The following is an 18722-nucleotide window of genomic DNA, read 5'->3' as shown; positions in this document are numbered from 1 at the left end:
GCTCATCTCTTGATTCTGATTGTATATTACTTACCCTTGGTTTCACTTTTTGCCCTGAGTCCCAGAATTTAGTTGTTTGTATCCGAGGCCATGCTGGTGGGACTGGGTATAGATGGGGAAGCACAGGATTGGTCCATAGCAGCTTTAAACTTCGGATCTCAAATGGGGATCATAATGCAGCTAGGAATGTTAGAGAGCTTAGCCCCTCTCTGTCTCTTGCCATTTCCTTGCTAAACCTCTGGCTAGACCATCAGTCGGCTGGACTCTAGGCTGGGGGAGCTGGGCATTCTGCCTACTGATTGCTTACACTTGCTTCTCTACTGATAGGACTGCAGTGTGGAGTTTGGGGCCTTCCAGACCAAACTGAGGGATCTGAGCAAACAAGAGCAACACAGATTTCACAGTTTTCAGTGTTCTTGCCTGAGTCCAGTGGTGACTTGTCTGTGGTTGGTCTGTGCCACACAGTGACCATCCTTCCAGCAATTCTGTCCCCTCACTAGAGGTTTGCTGACTGACTCCCCATCACCACAAGTCCTGCCTCTTCTGGCAACTTTAAAGGTACAAATTCACTTGCTGAAGTTCTGCCACACAGACACGCTTCTCTAGTCCCTTTGTGTCACTCGTGGTGCAAATCTTAGGTCTCTGAGATTAGAACAGCCCACTCACCATGCTCTCCAGCCTCCCTCTTTGCTGGACTGTCCGTCCTCTGAGTCCTAGTTAATGGGAGGAATGTCACTCCTAAGTAATGATTACCAGTGCATTTGTTGTGTGTGGTCTTGTCTTTTCTTTTTTAAATAATACCTGGTTAATATCAGATACTTAATGCTGAATTTAATGGAAATTTACAAATGTTACTCTCTGAATTTCCTTTATAAAAGCAGATTATGTATAGCACTATATTTTGCCTCTCCCATGATACAGAATGTTTAAATGGTTAACATTTGTGCTGCAGTATAGCTTTTGGCTCATGAAAAATGAAAGCTGTCAGCGATCTGGGCAATAAGATTCATCGCCAATAGTCACTAGCAACAGCACACAGCACTTTAGTCTCAGTGAGGTCCGCAGCTAACAGTAGGAGCTGCTGCGATGAAAGGCGTTTAGGTGCAGTCATTCTGCTGCTTGTTCCTTGCCGGATTCAACATGGGATTGTGTGAGTATTTGAAGAAAGCACTATTTTTAAAATATCTTTGAAAGATGTTTAAAAGGGGCAGCTCAGTGCTTGAATGTATAGAATGTGGTAATTTGGAGATCGTGCTGCCCTAAAATAAAAGGGTAATTTATTTGTTTTAGCTGGTTAAAGCTTCAGGAAAGCTACCTCTTGGTTAGCAGGAAACCCATAATGCTGGTCTAATGTTGCCGTGGTAACAGCTCGTGCTGCTACAGCTGAGAATATCGTATACATCCTGGTTTGCATGTTCTCCCTGCCATTTTGAGTTATTCTGGAGGTATATGAAGGAAGTGAGGATAGCTAGCTTGGGAAAAACTAACCCTTCTTACATAAAACATCTTTGGCATTGCTGTTATCTAGTAGTACTTCCTGCTGGGCATTTAGGCTTTGCTTCTAGGGGCTTTTCTTTCTAAAACAAAAGAGAGCTCTGATTGTCGGCTGCCTGCTCCAGCGTGTGTGTTTACACCGTTGCTCTGCCCCCAGAGATTAGCATAACTCCCTTTGCTGTCGGCTGTTGTTCTGAGCAATATGCTCTGGACAGGTTGGCTGTCATCATGAATGGTGAGTGTGAGCTTGGAGACTCTTCAGCTACATATTTTTTTAAAAATATTTGACTGTGGAAATAAAAGGTATTTTTGTAGAGGTGGTTATAAGAGCCAGGTTAGTGGTAAATGACATTTGTGATGATGCTTTGAATTATTGTAAAGTGCCTTGAAAAGCCATTAAGAACTATCAACAATAACAGTGTTGATACTGTTCCGTTTCTGATTTTCTTTATGTTTGATCTCTTGTATTCACTAGCAATGTTGTTGTTGACTCTGTTGTAAATTAATACATAGGAGACCCATATACTACAAGAAGCTTGTTATTTTAGTATGTGGTGTTCAAGATACTCATTTTTAACTTGTTTTTAATTAGTTTTGTCATCCAAATACTGTTTTTGTTAGCTTCTTTGGGCCTCTATTTTTAAAGTACTAATTCTTAAAATAAAATGCTGCCAAATTTTTATTGATCTTTGGGGGGGGTGCTTTTAGATTAATTGATTTAGAATAGTGAATTAAGGATGAAATAAATATGTATTTTTGGCTTTGGAGGCTTAGTTAAAATTATTTCGGGAAAATGATTTATGAGACTAAAGATGTTTGTGCAAATTAATCTTTTGCTATGACTATTCATTTTTTAAAGCATGTTCAGAAGTGCTTTTATTTATTTTTTGGAGAAAATGTGCTGTCGTGTGTACTGCAGCTTATCACAGGGCAGGAGCTGTTCACTTCAAGCAGACCTGCAGCTAAAAATAGACATGCTGTTGTCAGTGAGTGTTTGCTCAGAGCATCACTCAATAGCATCTCTGCTGAGCCGGAAAGGGCTGGTCCAGGTGTGGCTTACAGGGGGAGCAGTATGTGGCCCTGTAATGAGAGGCGTCACAAGAAGAACGTGTGGGATGGGATTCTGGATCAGAAAGATTTGGGGTTTATGGTATAGTGAAGAAATTCAAAGCCAAAGAACCTTTTCTTCTATAAGTAGAGCTGACTTCATTATAACCAGGAAGTGTTCTTCATCCCTCTACAGCCTAACATCGCCCTCTTCAAGTCTGCTCCTGTTGCAGGGGGCATTCGAGACACAGGGAGCTGTCTACATGCAAAAATGCTAACAATTCACCAGAAAATTGTGGTTTTATAGATATTGTGCTCTTGTCCTTGAAATGTGGGCTGATATTGTGAAATCAATATGGTGACGTTTCTTAGGATTTGTACAGATCTGAAACTATAGACCTGGTTACCATGCTGTTTGTTTATTTGAGCAAAGCTACATTTCCTTTACAAGTTTGCACATAACCTTAGAATCTTTACCAGCTGTTGTAGTGTTCTGGGAGTCTTACAGTCTGATGTGTCCAGCTGAGGACATCACTGCTGCTCCTTTCCTGTTTTAGTCTGTGGTTAAAGACAGTGCTTATGTGCTTGATTGTAGTTGCCTCCTCTTATAGCCTCTTCTACCACACTAAATGTGCTAAGAACAAAGAGACATTGGCTTTTCCAAGAATGTTAAATCTCAAGCAAATTCAGTCCTGCTGTGACTGAATGCTCTAGCCATTTTAAAATATAGAAAATTATAAGAGTCTGGCTTTATTAATAAAATAATCAAATATTAGGCCTTTTTATCTGAGTCTAAAGTTATAATGTGGTGTTTATGTGTGCAGTGCATACACACAGCCATGTGTATGGAAGTAGCTGTAAAGCTAGTCCTTTCTCCTCCCTGATAAGTAGATGCTCATCTTCTCTGGGAATCTGTCTTTGGCCTTCTCAGGGCTGCATTTTCTGAGTGATCTCACCCATGCTCACGCCTCAGTCACCACCTGAAACAGCCATTTCAAGAGTCGGTCTCCTCTCCCTCCCCGCCCCTCTCTCTCTTTCTCCCTCTCCTCCTCTCTCTCAACATTGGTTCCATTCTCGGTTCCTTCATCATTGGTCCTCACTTCTGTTAATGATCCCACAACCCATATGGGAAATGAAGCCGGAATCTTGGGGCTGCTTGTAACTTGTCGCCCTTACTTGTGCACTTGGTCATTTAGTTCTATTGATTTTACTTCAGGAGTTTTCTCCAGAGCCAGGAACAGTGGGAACGCATTTAGGACTGAACATTCAGGCTTTTCTTCTCAGTGCCCTTAACCTTTAACCCTAACCCTTACCCTGACTGACTTGCTGTCTTCCTTCTGAATTTCCAGTTTCATGTCTCTTCAGATGACTTCCCATACTGATTTTTATATTGAACTAAGTCCATTTCTTAACCCCCTATGAAACTCACAGCTCTGTAGTTGCCACTGACTAAAGGTTAGAGCCCTGAGCAAGTCAGGAGATCCACCTGTGCGTCATGGATACATGATCCTCCATATTTATAGTCCTCATAGAAATCATGAGAACCACAGGAGCTTTAAAGGACAATCTGTATTTGCCTATGAGTTTCTGACTCTGGATCTGGAACTCCTGAGTAAAAACCATCCCTTGCGCATATGTGTCCTTTTAATAGTTACCCAGGAACCCACATGAGGCAGGGCAGCCAAGTTAGAAAGCTAAGTGATTGACCACATACACTCATCTGATACGAAATTGAACGCTTTGGTTATTAACCAGTGAAAAGTACCAGCTGTATGATGTGTTTCAGAAGATATAGTCATCACAGTGTTCACATGTTCATCTTCCAAACATGAAGACAAAAATGATCAAGAAGCTAAATTGTACTCATCCACCCTTTCGTCTTTCTAGCATCTAAAATTTGCTTCTGAATGTAAAAAAGAGCCTTTATTGCCCCCTTCTAAGTTCATTTCATTTGGTGAAGATTTTCTCTTGTTAAGCAAGTTTTGTGAAGAAATTCTAAAAGAATTCTTCCACAATTCAGTTGGGTTCCAGAAAAGTCTTAGACTAGACTATGTACAGCCTGCTGAGACAGGCAGGAGCACACACGGACAGGGTGTTGTCAGCAGACAGAGCTGCTAAGTTCCAGGGCAAAGCGAGCACTAAGCCTTGAGCAGGACGAGCACTGGGGCTGCTGAGGGAGCCTGGAATGGTGACGCCGTCCTTGGGTTTTCCCTCCGAGACCACATGCCTTCTTTAGCTTCTGTGTCTGAAGTACTACCATCACAGCATGCAGCTTAGCTTCCCGTGCTGTTCGTGCAAGATGGAGCTGAGTCATCTGACACATCCAGCTACTGTGCACCCTGATTGTCACACCTATCAACAGAGCTAGGCACCATATCATGTGTGACAAACAGGAGAAAGGGAGCTGTGGAGAAACGTTAGTCAACAGGTCCTTTGTTACGGCTAGAAAAGGGGAGCAGGGGCGGTGTTCTGTTCACGGTAGGGTGACTAGAGATGATCCCACGTTCTGGTATTTCAGTGTGAAAGGATTTCTTATGTTCTCACTGCAAAAATGAGGCATGAGGAGGCACTTGCGCTCACTCTGACTTAGACTATACAGTGTAGCCACATGCGCACATCACATGACACACTGTACATGTGTACAATCCAATGTGTCAATCTAGAGAAGTCCTAGTGAGCTTGCTTTTGCTCCAGCTTAGCCGAGGGTGAATCTGAAGTAGAAAACAGCCGTCTTCTAAGGCTCTCAGACGTGCTGCAGACCTGACCAGGATGAGCAGCTGACGATTTCCCTTCTCCTGTCTGACTGAGGTCAAGAGTGAAGCAGCAGCCCTCCGCTTAGGACAGGCCTCTTCGCAGGAGTGACAGGCCAGAGGCTGTCTGCACTCTAAAGTATTTTAATCGGGGCTAGTTGCCTTAAAGGAAGAGGAACAACCAGTTTATTTCACTAACGTCCCAGGATGAGGTTTGTGAGAAAGGCTATGAGGAAATGAGTGTAAGACAACACTGCCTGTTGCTGTTGCCTTTAGCCAGCTCTGTTGGGACAGCCAGAAATGTATTAGGTCATTACGAATTGAAAGGATGGCCTTTGTTTTCCTGCTGTGGCAGGGCTCTCCCTTGATGTGCCTGGTATCAATATCAGCAAGTTCTCTGTAGTCCTGGACACTTAAACATTTCTTTGTTGTTGATGTTAATGTATATGAATGTTTTGCCTGCATATATGTACACACACAATGTGAACACAGTGACCAGAGAGCCAAAGAGGGCATTGGATATTCTGGAACTGGGATTTTAGGTGGTTGTGAGCCTCCACATGGATGCTGAGAACTGAGCGTGAGTCCTCTGCAAGAGCTGGAAAAGTTCTTAACCACCAAGTCATCTCCGCAGCCCCTACAGCCACATTTCAGAAAGTTGCTGAATTATTTAATAGTGTGTGTACATACAGACAAAAATATCCAAGAACTAATAGCACCTATATAGAAAATGAGAGGTCCAAAGAAAAACTAGCTCATGTGTGAAGATTTTAAAAGTTTTCCGTTGTTATGGCTAAACAAACAAAACAATAGTGTAGAGCCTATAAAAAAAAAGGTGACACATGATTAAAGGATAAAAATCACAGCCTTCAAGAAGAAATGAATGAACATATATTTAGAAATATTTTTAAAATGCAGATAACATCTGAATTAATTCTTCAACATTTTGAGTAAACACAAAATCTATGAAGTAGGACAGAGGAAATAAACCTAGAGGGGCTGGAAAATGGTTCAGCACTTATGAGCCTTTTCTGCTCAATCATAAGGACCTACGCTCAAGTCCCAGCAGCCACATCAGGCAGCACACTATCACCTGTGATTTGCGATACCAACTTCCAAAGATCTATGGCCAGCAGCATACTTATTTGTACATATATATATATATATGTACATATATATATTTGTACATATATATACATTCACACATGCACATAGACATTTGCATACACATTCATAAATAAAAAAAATAAGTCTTTAAAGAACAGGACCAGGATGAAAAGAGGAGGCTGAAAATAGAATAGAAAAGAAACATAATGTTGTGATAAGGAAAGATTATTAGAAAATGCACCTGGTGCTTGCAAAAGAAAAAGCAAGCAGTGTTTGATCAAGAGAGCGCACACACTGATCATTGGAGGAAGGTAAATTAATGAGATGAGGAGCCAGCCTGATAAGCCCTTCCAGAAAATGAAGGAAGTGGGCAAGATAAAAATTATGATGTGCAGGCTGGGGAGGTGGCACAGTGGGTAAGAGAGCTTGTGCAAGCATGAGAGCCTGAGCTTGGATCCCTGGACCCACATGAGAGCTCAGCATGCTTCATGTGCTGTGACCACAGCATTGAGGGCTGAACCAGGTGGCCAGACATGATAGCCAAACCAGCTTCCTTGTGGTTCAGAGAGTGATACTGTCTCAAAACAATAAGGGCGGGGTGGACTGACATCTAGCCTCCATATACGCCTGCACTCAACTCACACGCATGCATGCACCACACATGTACATGCCCACAAATAAATGAAATTATGATATTGGGAGCCATGTGTGATGGTGCAGTCTGCAATCTAGGCTTAGGAGTTTGAGGCCAGCCTGGACTCTACAGCCAGATACTGCCTCAAAATACATAGAAGAGCAACTGGTGCAGCAAAAATGAGACTGTCTCAGAAAACAAACAGGAAAGTCTATAGAGTGAACACTTATATAAACACAGTTCATCCTATAGATTGATTAAGTAGTGTTCACACAGGACAGTAGTAGCAAAATAGAAAATAGCTTTTGTTCTTGTTGTTTCTTTTTGTTTTTTAATTAATTGAAGAAAACAATTTTTATTTGTTTTGCTTTGGTGCCAAGGACCTCCAGCACACACCACTGCCACTAAGCTACTCAGCTAGCACATAGGAAACCATCTTAAAGAAAAGCCTGGATCTGCCCATCGGAAGGCATTGTGCTTTGACAAGATTAACAGAGATACTGCATCATATACGTCCTGGTGGCAGTTTTGAATTTTAAGGGTAACAAACCATTTCTCAAATATCTAAGTCTTTTTAGATCTTAAAATCTCATGTGAAGCTTTTCCTATGTGGAAACAAAAAAAAAAAAAAAAAAAAAAGAACCCCAGAATTGGAGGCCACATAAAGCTCTTTCTAAGGGGCAAAAAATAACAAAGGTCCAACTCAGTACACTAGAGTGCCAAAGACTCTGTAACAAGCATACCTTAAGAGAATTCTAAATTCATAAGAGTTTAAATTCCCAGGGTGCAGAAAAGAAGGCGGAAGCTGGGAATGAGCTATAAGGGAGCCGGTTTTGACTCCACTGAGAGTTTCATACCTCGTTGAACAAAGGGCTTTCCTCCTTGTTAGGGGGTCGGGCTTGAGACAGGGTCTCACTATGTAGCTCTGGCTGTCACGGAACTCGCTGTGTAGACCAAAGTGGCCTCAAATTCATAGAGATCTGTCTCCTGGGTGCTAGGACTAAAGTATGTGCCACCATGCCCAGCTAAGAGCTCTCCTGTTAAATGTCCTTACAAAAACAGATGAGTTCTTCAGTCTCTGCAGCCTGGGATTTCTACAAGCCCTGTGTGCAGTCAGGATCCTGGAAAGATCATCATCTCAGTAAAGGTGTGAGTTAGAAAACTCAACCTCTGATGGCAAGACACAGAGGGAGCTTAGGTCTCTCGGCTTGAGTCCCTGGAGTCAGGGTGGGATGCCTGTCCTTGCTCATGTGGGATGCTTCCTCTCAAGGAGGCTTCAGCTTTAATGTATGTTAAGTGTGTGGTCTGTGGAGCTGCATAAAGCACACTGTTGGAACAGATCCAGACTGGTAACACCGATGCCAGCAGAAACCAGTACAAAACCTGTGCTAGGACAAGCCCTTCACATTTCCTGCAGAGAATGCACCATTCAAGTTGTAGCTGCCCGCACTTAAGGGTCTTGGGACTTCAAAGGAGTATCTGAGAGACTATAGTCATTATATGGATCACCACTTAATATCAATGACAAGAGAAAATGGAAACCATACATGCCTCTCGGTCTCAAAATGCATAAAACAAAAGTGAGCTATTTGGGAGAAATTATAAAATATAAAATTTATAGATTTATAGATAAGATTTCTTCCCTAGTCATTAGAGAATAAAGAGAAAAACTGCTTATAACATCAGTTATATAATTAAGCATATTCAAAACAAATTGCAAAAGCTTCAGATATATTTACTTATTTATAGTCTTTGACATGGAGTAATTGAGTTTGGTCAATAAAGGCCCATTAACAAACAAGATTGTGTTTGCTTATGGATTTACAAAATACTGATAGCTCGTAGGCCAAGAAGTAACTTATATAAATTAAAACTAAACTATATACTGAAATTTGTAAAATATAGCTAAAGTGGATTTTGAGATATATTTTTAATGCTTCAGTATTTATTTTTCAATTTTTTTTTACTTTTACATATACAATTATATTATTATACATATATACAATAAACTTCATATAGCAAGAAGGACCACGACACAATTAGGAATTATATAAATGTTATATTCATAGTGTTTTGCATATTTGTATTTGGCAACCTTGGAGAAAACATCTTTCCTATCTCGTTGAGTCTACAACTCTGAGTGTAAATCAGTATCATAAGTTATTATTGATTGGATTCAGAGAGAAAACAAGGGTGGACTCAGGGATTTCTCTCTTTTCCTTTATCTTTTTTTCCTTAGGTATGGAGATAGGGGTTGAAAAGAAAGAAGGAGGGAATACAGAAATACATAGGGATGATAGGACAAAAAGTAGATTATTGAGCCTACTCCTTAACTTAAGGCCTTAACTATTATTCACAAACAAGGTTGTTTTAATTTGTTGGTATAGAATTCTGTATATTGATGCAAAATAAGTTCAATTGTGATACATTGGTATAGATCCAAGTTCAGATTATTCTTCACACACATTAAATATATTTCTACTCTAATAGGAGATATATTTTTAAGATAGATTGTTAAGTGTTCACTTAAAGAACCATGTAAGCAAATCAGTTGGTGAAAGTACAGCAAAGATAAGAGAACGGAGGGATGAGTGAAAGTTAGAACAGAAAATACAGATAAGAGCTAAACATTTTTATGGAAAACATTTTTAAAGAATAGACTAAACCTATACCCATGTATTCAAGTGCATGTCTGTAATCAGAGCGTTGGGCCAGCTGAGACAGCTGTATCAAGCTGCGTTCAAGCCCATCTGGCCCATAGTGAGTAGCAACCCACTTGTGGGTTCTAAGGTTCCAGTGTAGTCTCCCGAATCTTCTGTGTAAACAGTCGTACACTGCCTATGAGTAATGGCAGTTCTGGCCTCTTACCTTTTCCTTGTCTCGCTGTGAGTTTTTTCTGACAGTGCAGCGGTGTAGAGAGGCAGTGGGAGAAAACATCTTTTCTCTGTTCCTAGCTGCAGAGAAAATACTCCAAGTTTCTTTTGCTTTTTTTTTTCTCTAAGACTCCGCAAGGTTGGACAAATGAATTTTATACCTTTTATACACAAGATCACCTCAGCCTTGCCTGTCAGAGCAGCTCTGTCCCTCAAACTGCAGCACACATGTGTCCTCTATGATGTTTTACCTTACTGCCCAAGAACCTCTTGCAAATGCTCATAGCACTTGTGATTTTCAGGAAAATTAAAATGAAACAAATTTGGTATCAAAAAGTAGTTGTCAGTTATATCTTTTATCCTTTAAGATATATTATTTGAATATATACAGCCAAATAAATGAGTTTTTACATTAACATCTTAATTCTACCAATATTCTAGAAAAATGTATGTAAGTGACTTTATTCTAACATACCACTTTATGAGTGTAAACTTAATGATCATTTAATTTAACTTTTTGTACACAAGCTTCTTCCTCTTCAGACATATCTGATAGCCAACTCCTTTTTAATAAAATAAGCATTTACTTTAAAACTTTCTTTCTATTAAGTAATTTGCTTATTTTTATTCTCATAGTTTGCTTTTCTTAAGTATTTTGACTTAATAAAATGTTTTGTGAGCCAGGCAGTGGTGACGCATGCCTTTAATCCCAGCATGTGGGAGGCAGAGGCAGGCAGATCACTGTGAGTTCGAGGCCAGCCTGGTCTACAAAGTGAGTCCAGGACAGCCAAGGCTACACAGAGAAACCCTGTCTTGGAAAATGAAAAAAAGAAAAAGAACAGAAGAGAAAAAAGTTATTTTGTGGTGAAGGAAATGATTTGTTGTATTTTATGTTGTATTTTATGTGATCATCATACAGATATTGTAGTTTTATATAATACTTTATAAATAATAAGTATAATACCACGAAGCAAAGAAAGTTATAGTAAGGGGCAGAAGACATGTGAATGTGAATCACTTAGGATTATTCAGGTTGAAGAGTAACTTTTGAAAAGATACAGTTTGAGTAAAACAATATTTTAATTGTACTTTTGTTCCAGGAAATTTATATTCTGATGTTCTGTTTTTCTGTTTCTTTTCTGATTTTAAATATGCTTTGGCTGAAAGTTGCCCTTTTCTTACACAAGGTATGATGAGGAGGATGAGATGCATCTTGTTAGAGGCACTAGAGGTCAACATCTGTAGCAGTGTGCCGTGTCTCCAGTACTAAATCAGCACATGAGATGCTCATGATAACATCTGGCAGTTAGACCTTGGCACAGCGTGTCATGATAGATAAGCCCCTTGCAAGTTTATCTGATGCACAGCCTTGAAGAGTTGTTCAGTGTCGCTACTGAAACATCCTTGTTCATTGTACAGTGACATGGTTGGGTAGGTAAAATTATACCATACTGCTGTCCCCTGTCCACTCCCCCCTCAAGGTAGCCTGGTCTGTGTGCGCCAAACTGAAGTGGACACAGGGAAGGAAGTTTAGCCAGCATGGGTGAGAACAGTGCAGGATCTCAGTCAGATACGTGCAAGGGCAGTGAACAGACCCAGGAGCCGCTTCAGAGAACTGGTTCCAGTTTCTTGGAGGGGAAAGGGGGTACTTATGCCCTGGGGAGGTGGCCAGGGCTCTGGGGCAAGGTCTGTGTGACCCTATACCATTGGCCAGGGATGGGGTGTTAGAAGATGCTTTATCTGCATACTCAGGGCTATAGGGTGGGAGTGGGGTGAGAGTAAGAAACTTTCTCCTTTTTTTTCTTTTTTCTTTTTTGTAGTTATTAAAAAATTTTTTCACATTACATCCCAATTGTAGCCCCCTCCCTCATCACATCCTAGTTCCACCCTCCCTCCCTCATACCGTCTCTGTCCTTTCCCTAGTCCTCAGAAAGGGAGAGTCCTCTTCCCCCAACATCTGGCCTCAGCCTATCAAGTCTCATCTGTATCCTCTTCCTCTGTGGCCTGACAAGGATGCCCCACCAGGGGGGAAGTGATCAATGTCAGAAGTAGTCCCTACTCCCCCATATTATGGGACCGACAAGGAGACTGTGCTGTCTATCTCCTACATCTGAGCAGAGGGTCTAGGTCCCCACCATGCATGATCCCTGGTTGCTGCATCATCTTAGAAGGTCAAACACTAGTGTTGATGGTGGCGGAGCCAGTTTTATGGTGCCAGGTTGGAGTTGGGATGGCGGCAGGTAGCTGTCCTCGTGTTTAAGGTGTCCAGGACTGAAGCTCCGCGACACTTCTCCTTAACCCTGGGCCTTAGGATCCCACACCATACTTGAAGTTTTAGTTAAATTTCCTGTTTAAAATGAGCGTTAATCTGACTTTTAAGTTGTGACTTGGAAGTACTGTACAAAAACATTGGTGCCATAGAGAGAGTGATAAGAACTGAGTGTATTTTCTGTACTTGTGGAAATTCATAAGCCTTTCTCATGATGCATCTTTCTTTACCTCTTGGATGGGTGACTAATGCTAACAAACCCTGTGTGAACATATAGATTACTTGGAAGCGTTATTTCTAAGGATAGTTGTTAGTTAACTGTTGGAAGCTTTGCTGAAGGTCCCTGTGATCACCGTCTCTGAAGTATTAGACCTGGTGTTCTTGTTTGTGTATCAGCCTATTGCACTCGTTCAAATGGTTACATGTGTATGTGGATTATGTATTGGAACGGAAGAAAACTGACAATTGAGAACCTCACAGAGCATGCTTTGTGTGAGATGCCTGTCCTCCCCGCCTCTTCATGTATTACCTACTAACATGGCAGTGAGTAACAAGTTTAAAAATACTTGTAGAAAAGCAGTTACAAGTTAAATCCACCTGTGTCTGTAGGCTTTGAACTTTTTCAAACCTACTTTGTTTAGAGTTCTTTGATGCTTAAACCTCCCTTCCAACCCACCTATCCTAGATAAGAGGCTAATGGGAACAGGAGAAGTAGACCTTCTTAGACTCAGTTGCTGGAATAATCCCAGTGGCATAGTTGGCAGGAGTCCAGGAAAACCCATTAAACAGCAAACCAGTAATTCAGCAAAGGTGACTGCAGCCACAGTAGCTGGAACCTAGAGCAGCAGCCGGGACCCAGAACCTCGAAGTGTTCTCTGGGGTGGTTCTCTCTAGCAGCATCTTGAAATGGAGCAACAAGCAGCCAAGTAATAGGAAATGATGCCAAGACCAAAAGGCCCAGCCTCTTGTTCTGGATGGAAATGTGTGTGTGTGTGTGTGTCTCCGTCCTCTCAGAGTCCATAGTCCATACTAGAATATTTTTCAGCTGGCAAAGACCAAGCCCCCGCAAAAGGCAGTTCCTCTTCTAGTGGATAAACATCACCTGTTCTCTCACAAATCTATTTCCCATCTCACATTTGGGATCAAAACAAAAACATGTTTACATCCATTACATGTGTCTGAAAATAATAAAACCCATGACAAATACAAACAGTTCTGAATTGTTGCTTAAAGATATAAAATACTTTATTATGCCATTTTAACTTTGTCACACATATATATACATATATAAAACAGCCGTTTATGTATTTGTCTTTGAATCTAAATAGTATAGTATACATACATACAAGGGGTTCCATTTGCACATACTGTAGATGACAAAAGCATTTTTCAGGAATAGAGTCTCCTTCACGGTATTATTTAATGGCACTGTAACTAATGCATCCTTAATTCTAAAGGGAATGAATGCCTTTATATGTTATAATGTTACTAAAACTTACTGTTTTATCAGGGCATACTATGTATATTGGTAATGGTTTTCACGTAAGACATTTCTGAACTGTTTGTTTCCTCCAGTGTGGCCTCATTAAGTTCAGAGTACTGATGAGTACAGAGATTTCAAAGCACTCTGTAATGTCAGATTGATGAATACCAAGTAACATAAGAAATCTTCCTCATAGCTCATCACCAAAAGAGGAGAATTTGTTTTTCAGTATACTATCTTGGCCACGTGCTCCCACTTCTCCCAGTGATGAGTCACTCTTGGTTTCCGTCAGCTCTGCTCACTGTAGCACACCAGGCTGCAGCAGGGCACTCAGGGCTCATTCTTTCTCCAGTCCATCTCAGCTCCTGCTGGAATACGGAGAGTTTGCACCATAACTTACACAAGTTCTATATAGAAGTGGGAACTAAAATATTTCTCAGAAGAAATTAGAGATGTATTTTTAGAATCACCAAGTGTGTTTTTTCAGAAACTGCAGTTGTATGTTCCAGTATATTTTGTTTTTAATTTAAGTTACAGCCATCATTTCCAAGTCATGGCCATGCATGCATCTCTATTCCATGAAAAAAAATTCTAAAACCTTCTTGAGCCTGGGGTGAAGCTCATTGGTAAAGGACATGCCAGTTATTTGCAGGTCCCTGGGTTGGAGTCCTGGAGCTGGAACATACTAACTATGCAGCTGCAGCTAGTATACTAGCTTGCTGCAGATCAGTCTGTGATCCGAAACCTCTTGACTTGGCCAGTCCTACGATGAGCAGGTCACGTGGTGATAATAAGGTGCAACTGTTCTGGTACATGAGGATTCTAACTTTGAAAGTTAATTTTCTCTAATTTCTTTTATATATATATATATTTTTTTTACTAATTTATTCATATTACATCTCAATTATTATCCCATCCCTTGTATCTTCCCATTCCTCCCTCCCTCCCATTTTTCCCTTACTCCCCTCCCCTATGACGGTGACTGAGTTAAATACACTGTATAACACAATACTTAGAAATTAGTAAAATGCCGTTCCCAGAAATGCATAAGCCAGAGTTCTTTTAAATTCAAACTAGTATCTACCATTGCTGCTTGTCATCATCATATTGAAATAGCAACCCAGAATGTGAAGCACCATTTTGTTTGTGTTGGGCCAAAGGTTATACTGTTGAAAAAGCGAGAAAGCCACTGCTGCATAAAGAAACCCTGTCTCAAAAAGAGAATGTAAGAAAGAATAAACACATACAAGATGCTCCAGGTTCCCACTGCTCATTCCAGTTCTCTGTTGTGTCTTGTTTGGGGGTTTGTTATGACAGATTTCTTGCTCTGTAACCTATACTTGCCTGGAACTCATTGAGTAGCTTAGACTGGGTGTAGTCTACACTACAGTGTAGAATACACTACAGTGCACCTGCCTCAGCCTTCCGCATGCTGGCCTTGTAGACCTGATCAGCCATGCCTAACATAATTGTTTCTTAAGTAACTGCTGATGCGGCATCTTGTCTTCCCCAGCATCTTCCTGTTTCTGTGGCCTTCCTCTCCTCTCTAGCCTTTGCTCCTCTCCAGTCAGATAGGGAAATGTCAGGACCCTGATAAACAAAACAGATCGTAAAAGGAGCTTGTATAATCCCATTTTAGTTCTACTTTCCACACAAAAATAATAATTTATCATATTTTTAAAATGTTTACACGTATTTGTTTCTAAAACATCGAAATTTGTTTTAAAAACAGAAGCCCTTGTTAGTGAATTTGTGGGAGGAGAGTGTAAACAGGGCATACTCTTAAATGACTCACCTTTAGTTAACAAGTTTAACAATATAAACCATAGCTCTACAGATACAGCTTTATTAACCATTACTAAATACTTGGTTTTATTTGGCTTTATTTTAATGTATTTTTTATTTTACTAATTTTTTATTAATTAAACATTTTTTATTTTTTACTTTTTACATATACATTTTAATGTACATTTTAAATCAGACATTCGGTTTAATTTTTGCTACAAGTTCAGAGCTAGTTTTGAAAGTAGTTTGTATTGTTAGTGGGGTTTTTTTTTCCACTTGGGTTTTATGGGTTTGTGGATCCTGTACCTGTCAGTCTGCGGTTTCTCCTTTGCTCTCTGCTGGTAGAGAGACCACAGATCTACTGCACAAATCCTGTACCTGGAACTGCCCTTTACCACAGCCAGTTGTTCTCAAAACTACACAGACCAAGATGTGTGCATGTCCTCAGCTTGCACTTCAGACTCAGTCAGTATTGATACTACTTCCAGCTCATCAACAGTCACTGCTCTGTCATCAACTGGTGTCATTTTACATGACTCCAGATATGTTTTCTGGAACATTGTGGTTACTGGGTTTGAAGTCATCAGAGTGGTCCCTATGTAGAGCAACATTTAAGGGCTTTAGAAGTTGGAGCCACTCAGTAGCTCCCTGGAATATCACATTGGTGAACATACATGTCCTTACAAGTTGCTCACATAAGGTTATCTGTAGCGTGTATAGCCACGTGTAATATAAGAAACGTTCTTACCAGACATCACCTATTTTCTTTTCTTTCCAGTGAAAGAATTTCTAGCCAAAGCCAAAGAAGACTTCCTGAGGAAATGGGAGAACCCGCCCCCGGTAAGGAAGCTCTATGTTTTTCTATAATTGGAGATATCTATGTTAAATGAATTCATGATTCTTACTTAACTTATTGCTACTCCAAAAATTTTTAGGGTTTCTTGGTTGAAGTTTTAGTTTTTAAGTGTTATAAGTAATTATATACTGTGGTGGGAATTCCACCTTAATGCTGTGATACAGTTTCTTAATTGGTCATTTATGGATACCTACATTGGAGGAGCAACCAACTTCTCATAGAATCCCTAAATGGCAGGAAGAGTTTTGTGGTTGTTTTGTCTCTTGGCACAGCCTGGGAATTGAACAGAGCGCCTCGTGCATCTACCCAGGTTCTCTACCGCCAAGCTGTACACCAAGACTGTGGTAAATTTTAATACTAATTCCTAATGCCTATACTATAAGCTCAATGTTTTCTGAAATAGTTTTAGTTACACAATTTGTCACAGGAAACATTAAAAAGGAGGTGAGGGAGAGGGCATTCTTTTATTATGAAGAGAAGCAATGGTCAGACATAAAGACATGTCCTGGGTCCTGTGTGTCCCCACTACATGAGTGTGACTGTACTAACCATTGCAGTCCACCTGAGTCAGTAAAACCAAACACTAGGTGTAAAACCACAAAGTTAATTCAGTCAGGATGATAAAGACCTTCTTCTTGATAAGAATCCCCCTAAATGCGAAATGAACATACAACGTTAACACATTTTATAAGTAAAATATACTATTGCTTTCCTTATGTCATGATGCAATAACAAACTAGGATGTCTCTCCAGAGCAACCTTTGCTTTACTGTAGAAATTAAATTAGTACAGTGTGCTCCTGCAGCTCTCCAGATCTGTTGCATGTTGAAGAGCCAGATCACCTCGGGTCGAGCTCGAGCTAAGCGCTGTACACTGAACCTTGGAAGTATTTTCCTGAGATTTTCATGGGTGTCTTCATAATGAACCTACTGAGCAGATGGGTCAGCAATCACTGCTTGTTGCTGACACATAGTTTATTCCTAGTAATTTTAGTTTTGTTGTGGCAGCAACAAATTGATTAGACTAATGTTCTAATTCTTCGCTTCTATGCACTCATCAAAGCCAAACAAAGATGTTTGTTTAACAAAACATCTCTTCAAGGAGGAAAAGAATCTGACTGTTGTTCTGAGCCTCTAGCTTCGGTCCTGTGGGGAGGGAAGACTTTTCTTCCCTTCCTGTTTTAGGTAATGCTGGGTTACTGCAGCGTTGAGAAAGTTGGGGCCCTACACAGTGCTGAGCCCTTTATTAGTGCTGTGACTGTTACCTGCTCTACAGCTGCTTTATAGTTCTGTGCCTGTTGTTTACCTCTGTGGCTGATGTCTGGTTGTTCGGCTGTCATCTAGTTCTGTGGGTGTTGCCTAGTTCTGTAACTACATATAAAAGCACAATACCCTTTCCTTGGAGGCATGAAAAGACTGATCTCTCTGTTTTAATTTTATACAATAATTTACAGGTATTCTCTGACCATATATGTCATTTGACTATGGGTTTGTAATTCTTAAGTTGTACAGATAGTTCATTAGCTATGTTAGGAGTTCACATTGAAATTGAAATATATGACTATTACTGTTTTAACCAAGGCTTTTATTTCCTTTGTTATTTTTATATACTCCATTTTACAAAATTACTCTCTACTACTAGACTTTTGTTAGTCAAAGGTGACTGTTGAATGGAGAAACCTAACATGTAAAGAGTGTGTATGTTTGTCTCTACGTGGATAGCTACAAGTTAAATTGACCACTCTGATTATTAACGCTGAAGTGATAATTATTGCAATCTTGTGGGAATTTCCAACTTAAAAGTGTATTATATTTTTTGTGCTTGAATAGAGTAATGCTGGGCTCGAGGATTTTGAAAGGAAGAAAACCCTTGGAACGGGCTCCTTTGGGAGAGTCATGCTGGTGAAGCATAAAGCCACTGAGCAGTACTATGCCATGAAGATCTTAGACAAGCAGAAGGTTGGTGTCCTTGCGGCCTACTCGCTTTACTTTAAAATGCAGTCAGCAAGGTAACCTACACTGAAACCTTCAAATAATGCTCGATGTTGCTGTCTTCATTTTTATTATTTATTATGACTATGCAGTGTGTGGTTAATGTGGCTTTCAGTATGTGGGAACATGTTGTTTCTACAGTTACCTGTAGATAACACACAGCTGTGCACCCTGACAATACAGAAGCCCACATGGCAGGACAAGCCCCCTCATGCTGCACTCTCTCCTGTCCCATCTCAGCTTACAGCAGACGCTGCTTCACTTGACAGGACTGGCTTTGGTCCACTTAAAATATCAGTTAAATCATGGAAAAATTATAAAATCTGTCTTCTGTATAAAAGAACTTTTCACTTTTTCTGTATCAATATAACAAACCAGGTTTTCTGAAGCATTTAACACCTTAAATATTTTCGATCTTTCTCACAGCCACTAA

At 40.3% G+C, this 18722-nt stretch overlaps 1 protein-coding gene across 4 annotated transcripts in view; it reads left to right on the top strand.

Moving 5' to 3' along the window:
• PRKACB (protein kinase cAMP-activated catalytic subunit beta) overlaps window positions 1-18722 on the top strand; it is a 91981-nt gene that overhangs the window by 41726 nt on the left and 31533 nt on the right. For 2 of the 4 annotated variants that reach the window (XM_084756383.1, XM_084756382.1), the window contains exons 2-3: window positions 16221-16282; window positions 18128-18256. In XM_084756383.1, coding sequence (XP_084612509.1) covers window positions 16221-16282; window positions 18128-18256 — 191 coding nt within the window. Of the gene's footprint in view, window positions 1-1004; window positions 1151-1445; window positions 1730-16220; window positions 16283-18127; window positions 18257-18722 lie in introns of those variants that run through there. The other 2 variants (XM_084756384.1, XM_084756385.1) reach the window with 2 other exon arrangements.

This window comes from Acomys minous (genome assembly GCF_964271855.1).
Source record: "Acomys minous genome assembly, chromosome: 14".
Classification (NCBI taxonomy): Eukaryota; Metazoa; Chordata; class Mammalia; order Rodentia; family Muridae; genus Acomys; species Acomys minous.
Note: the sequence above shows the minus strand (reverse complement) of the source record. Positions and strands in the feature narration are given on the sequence as shown.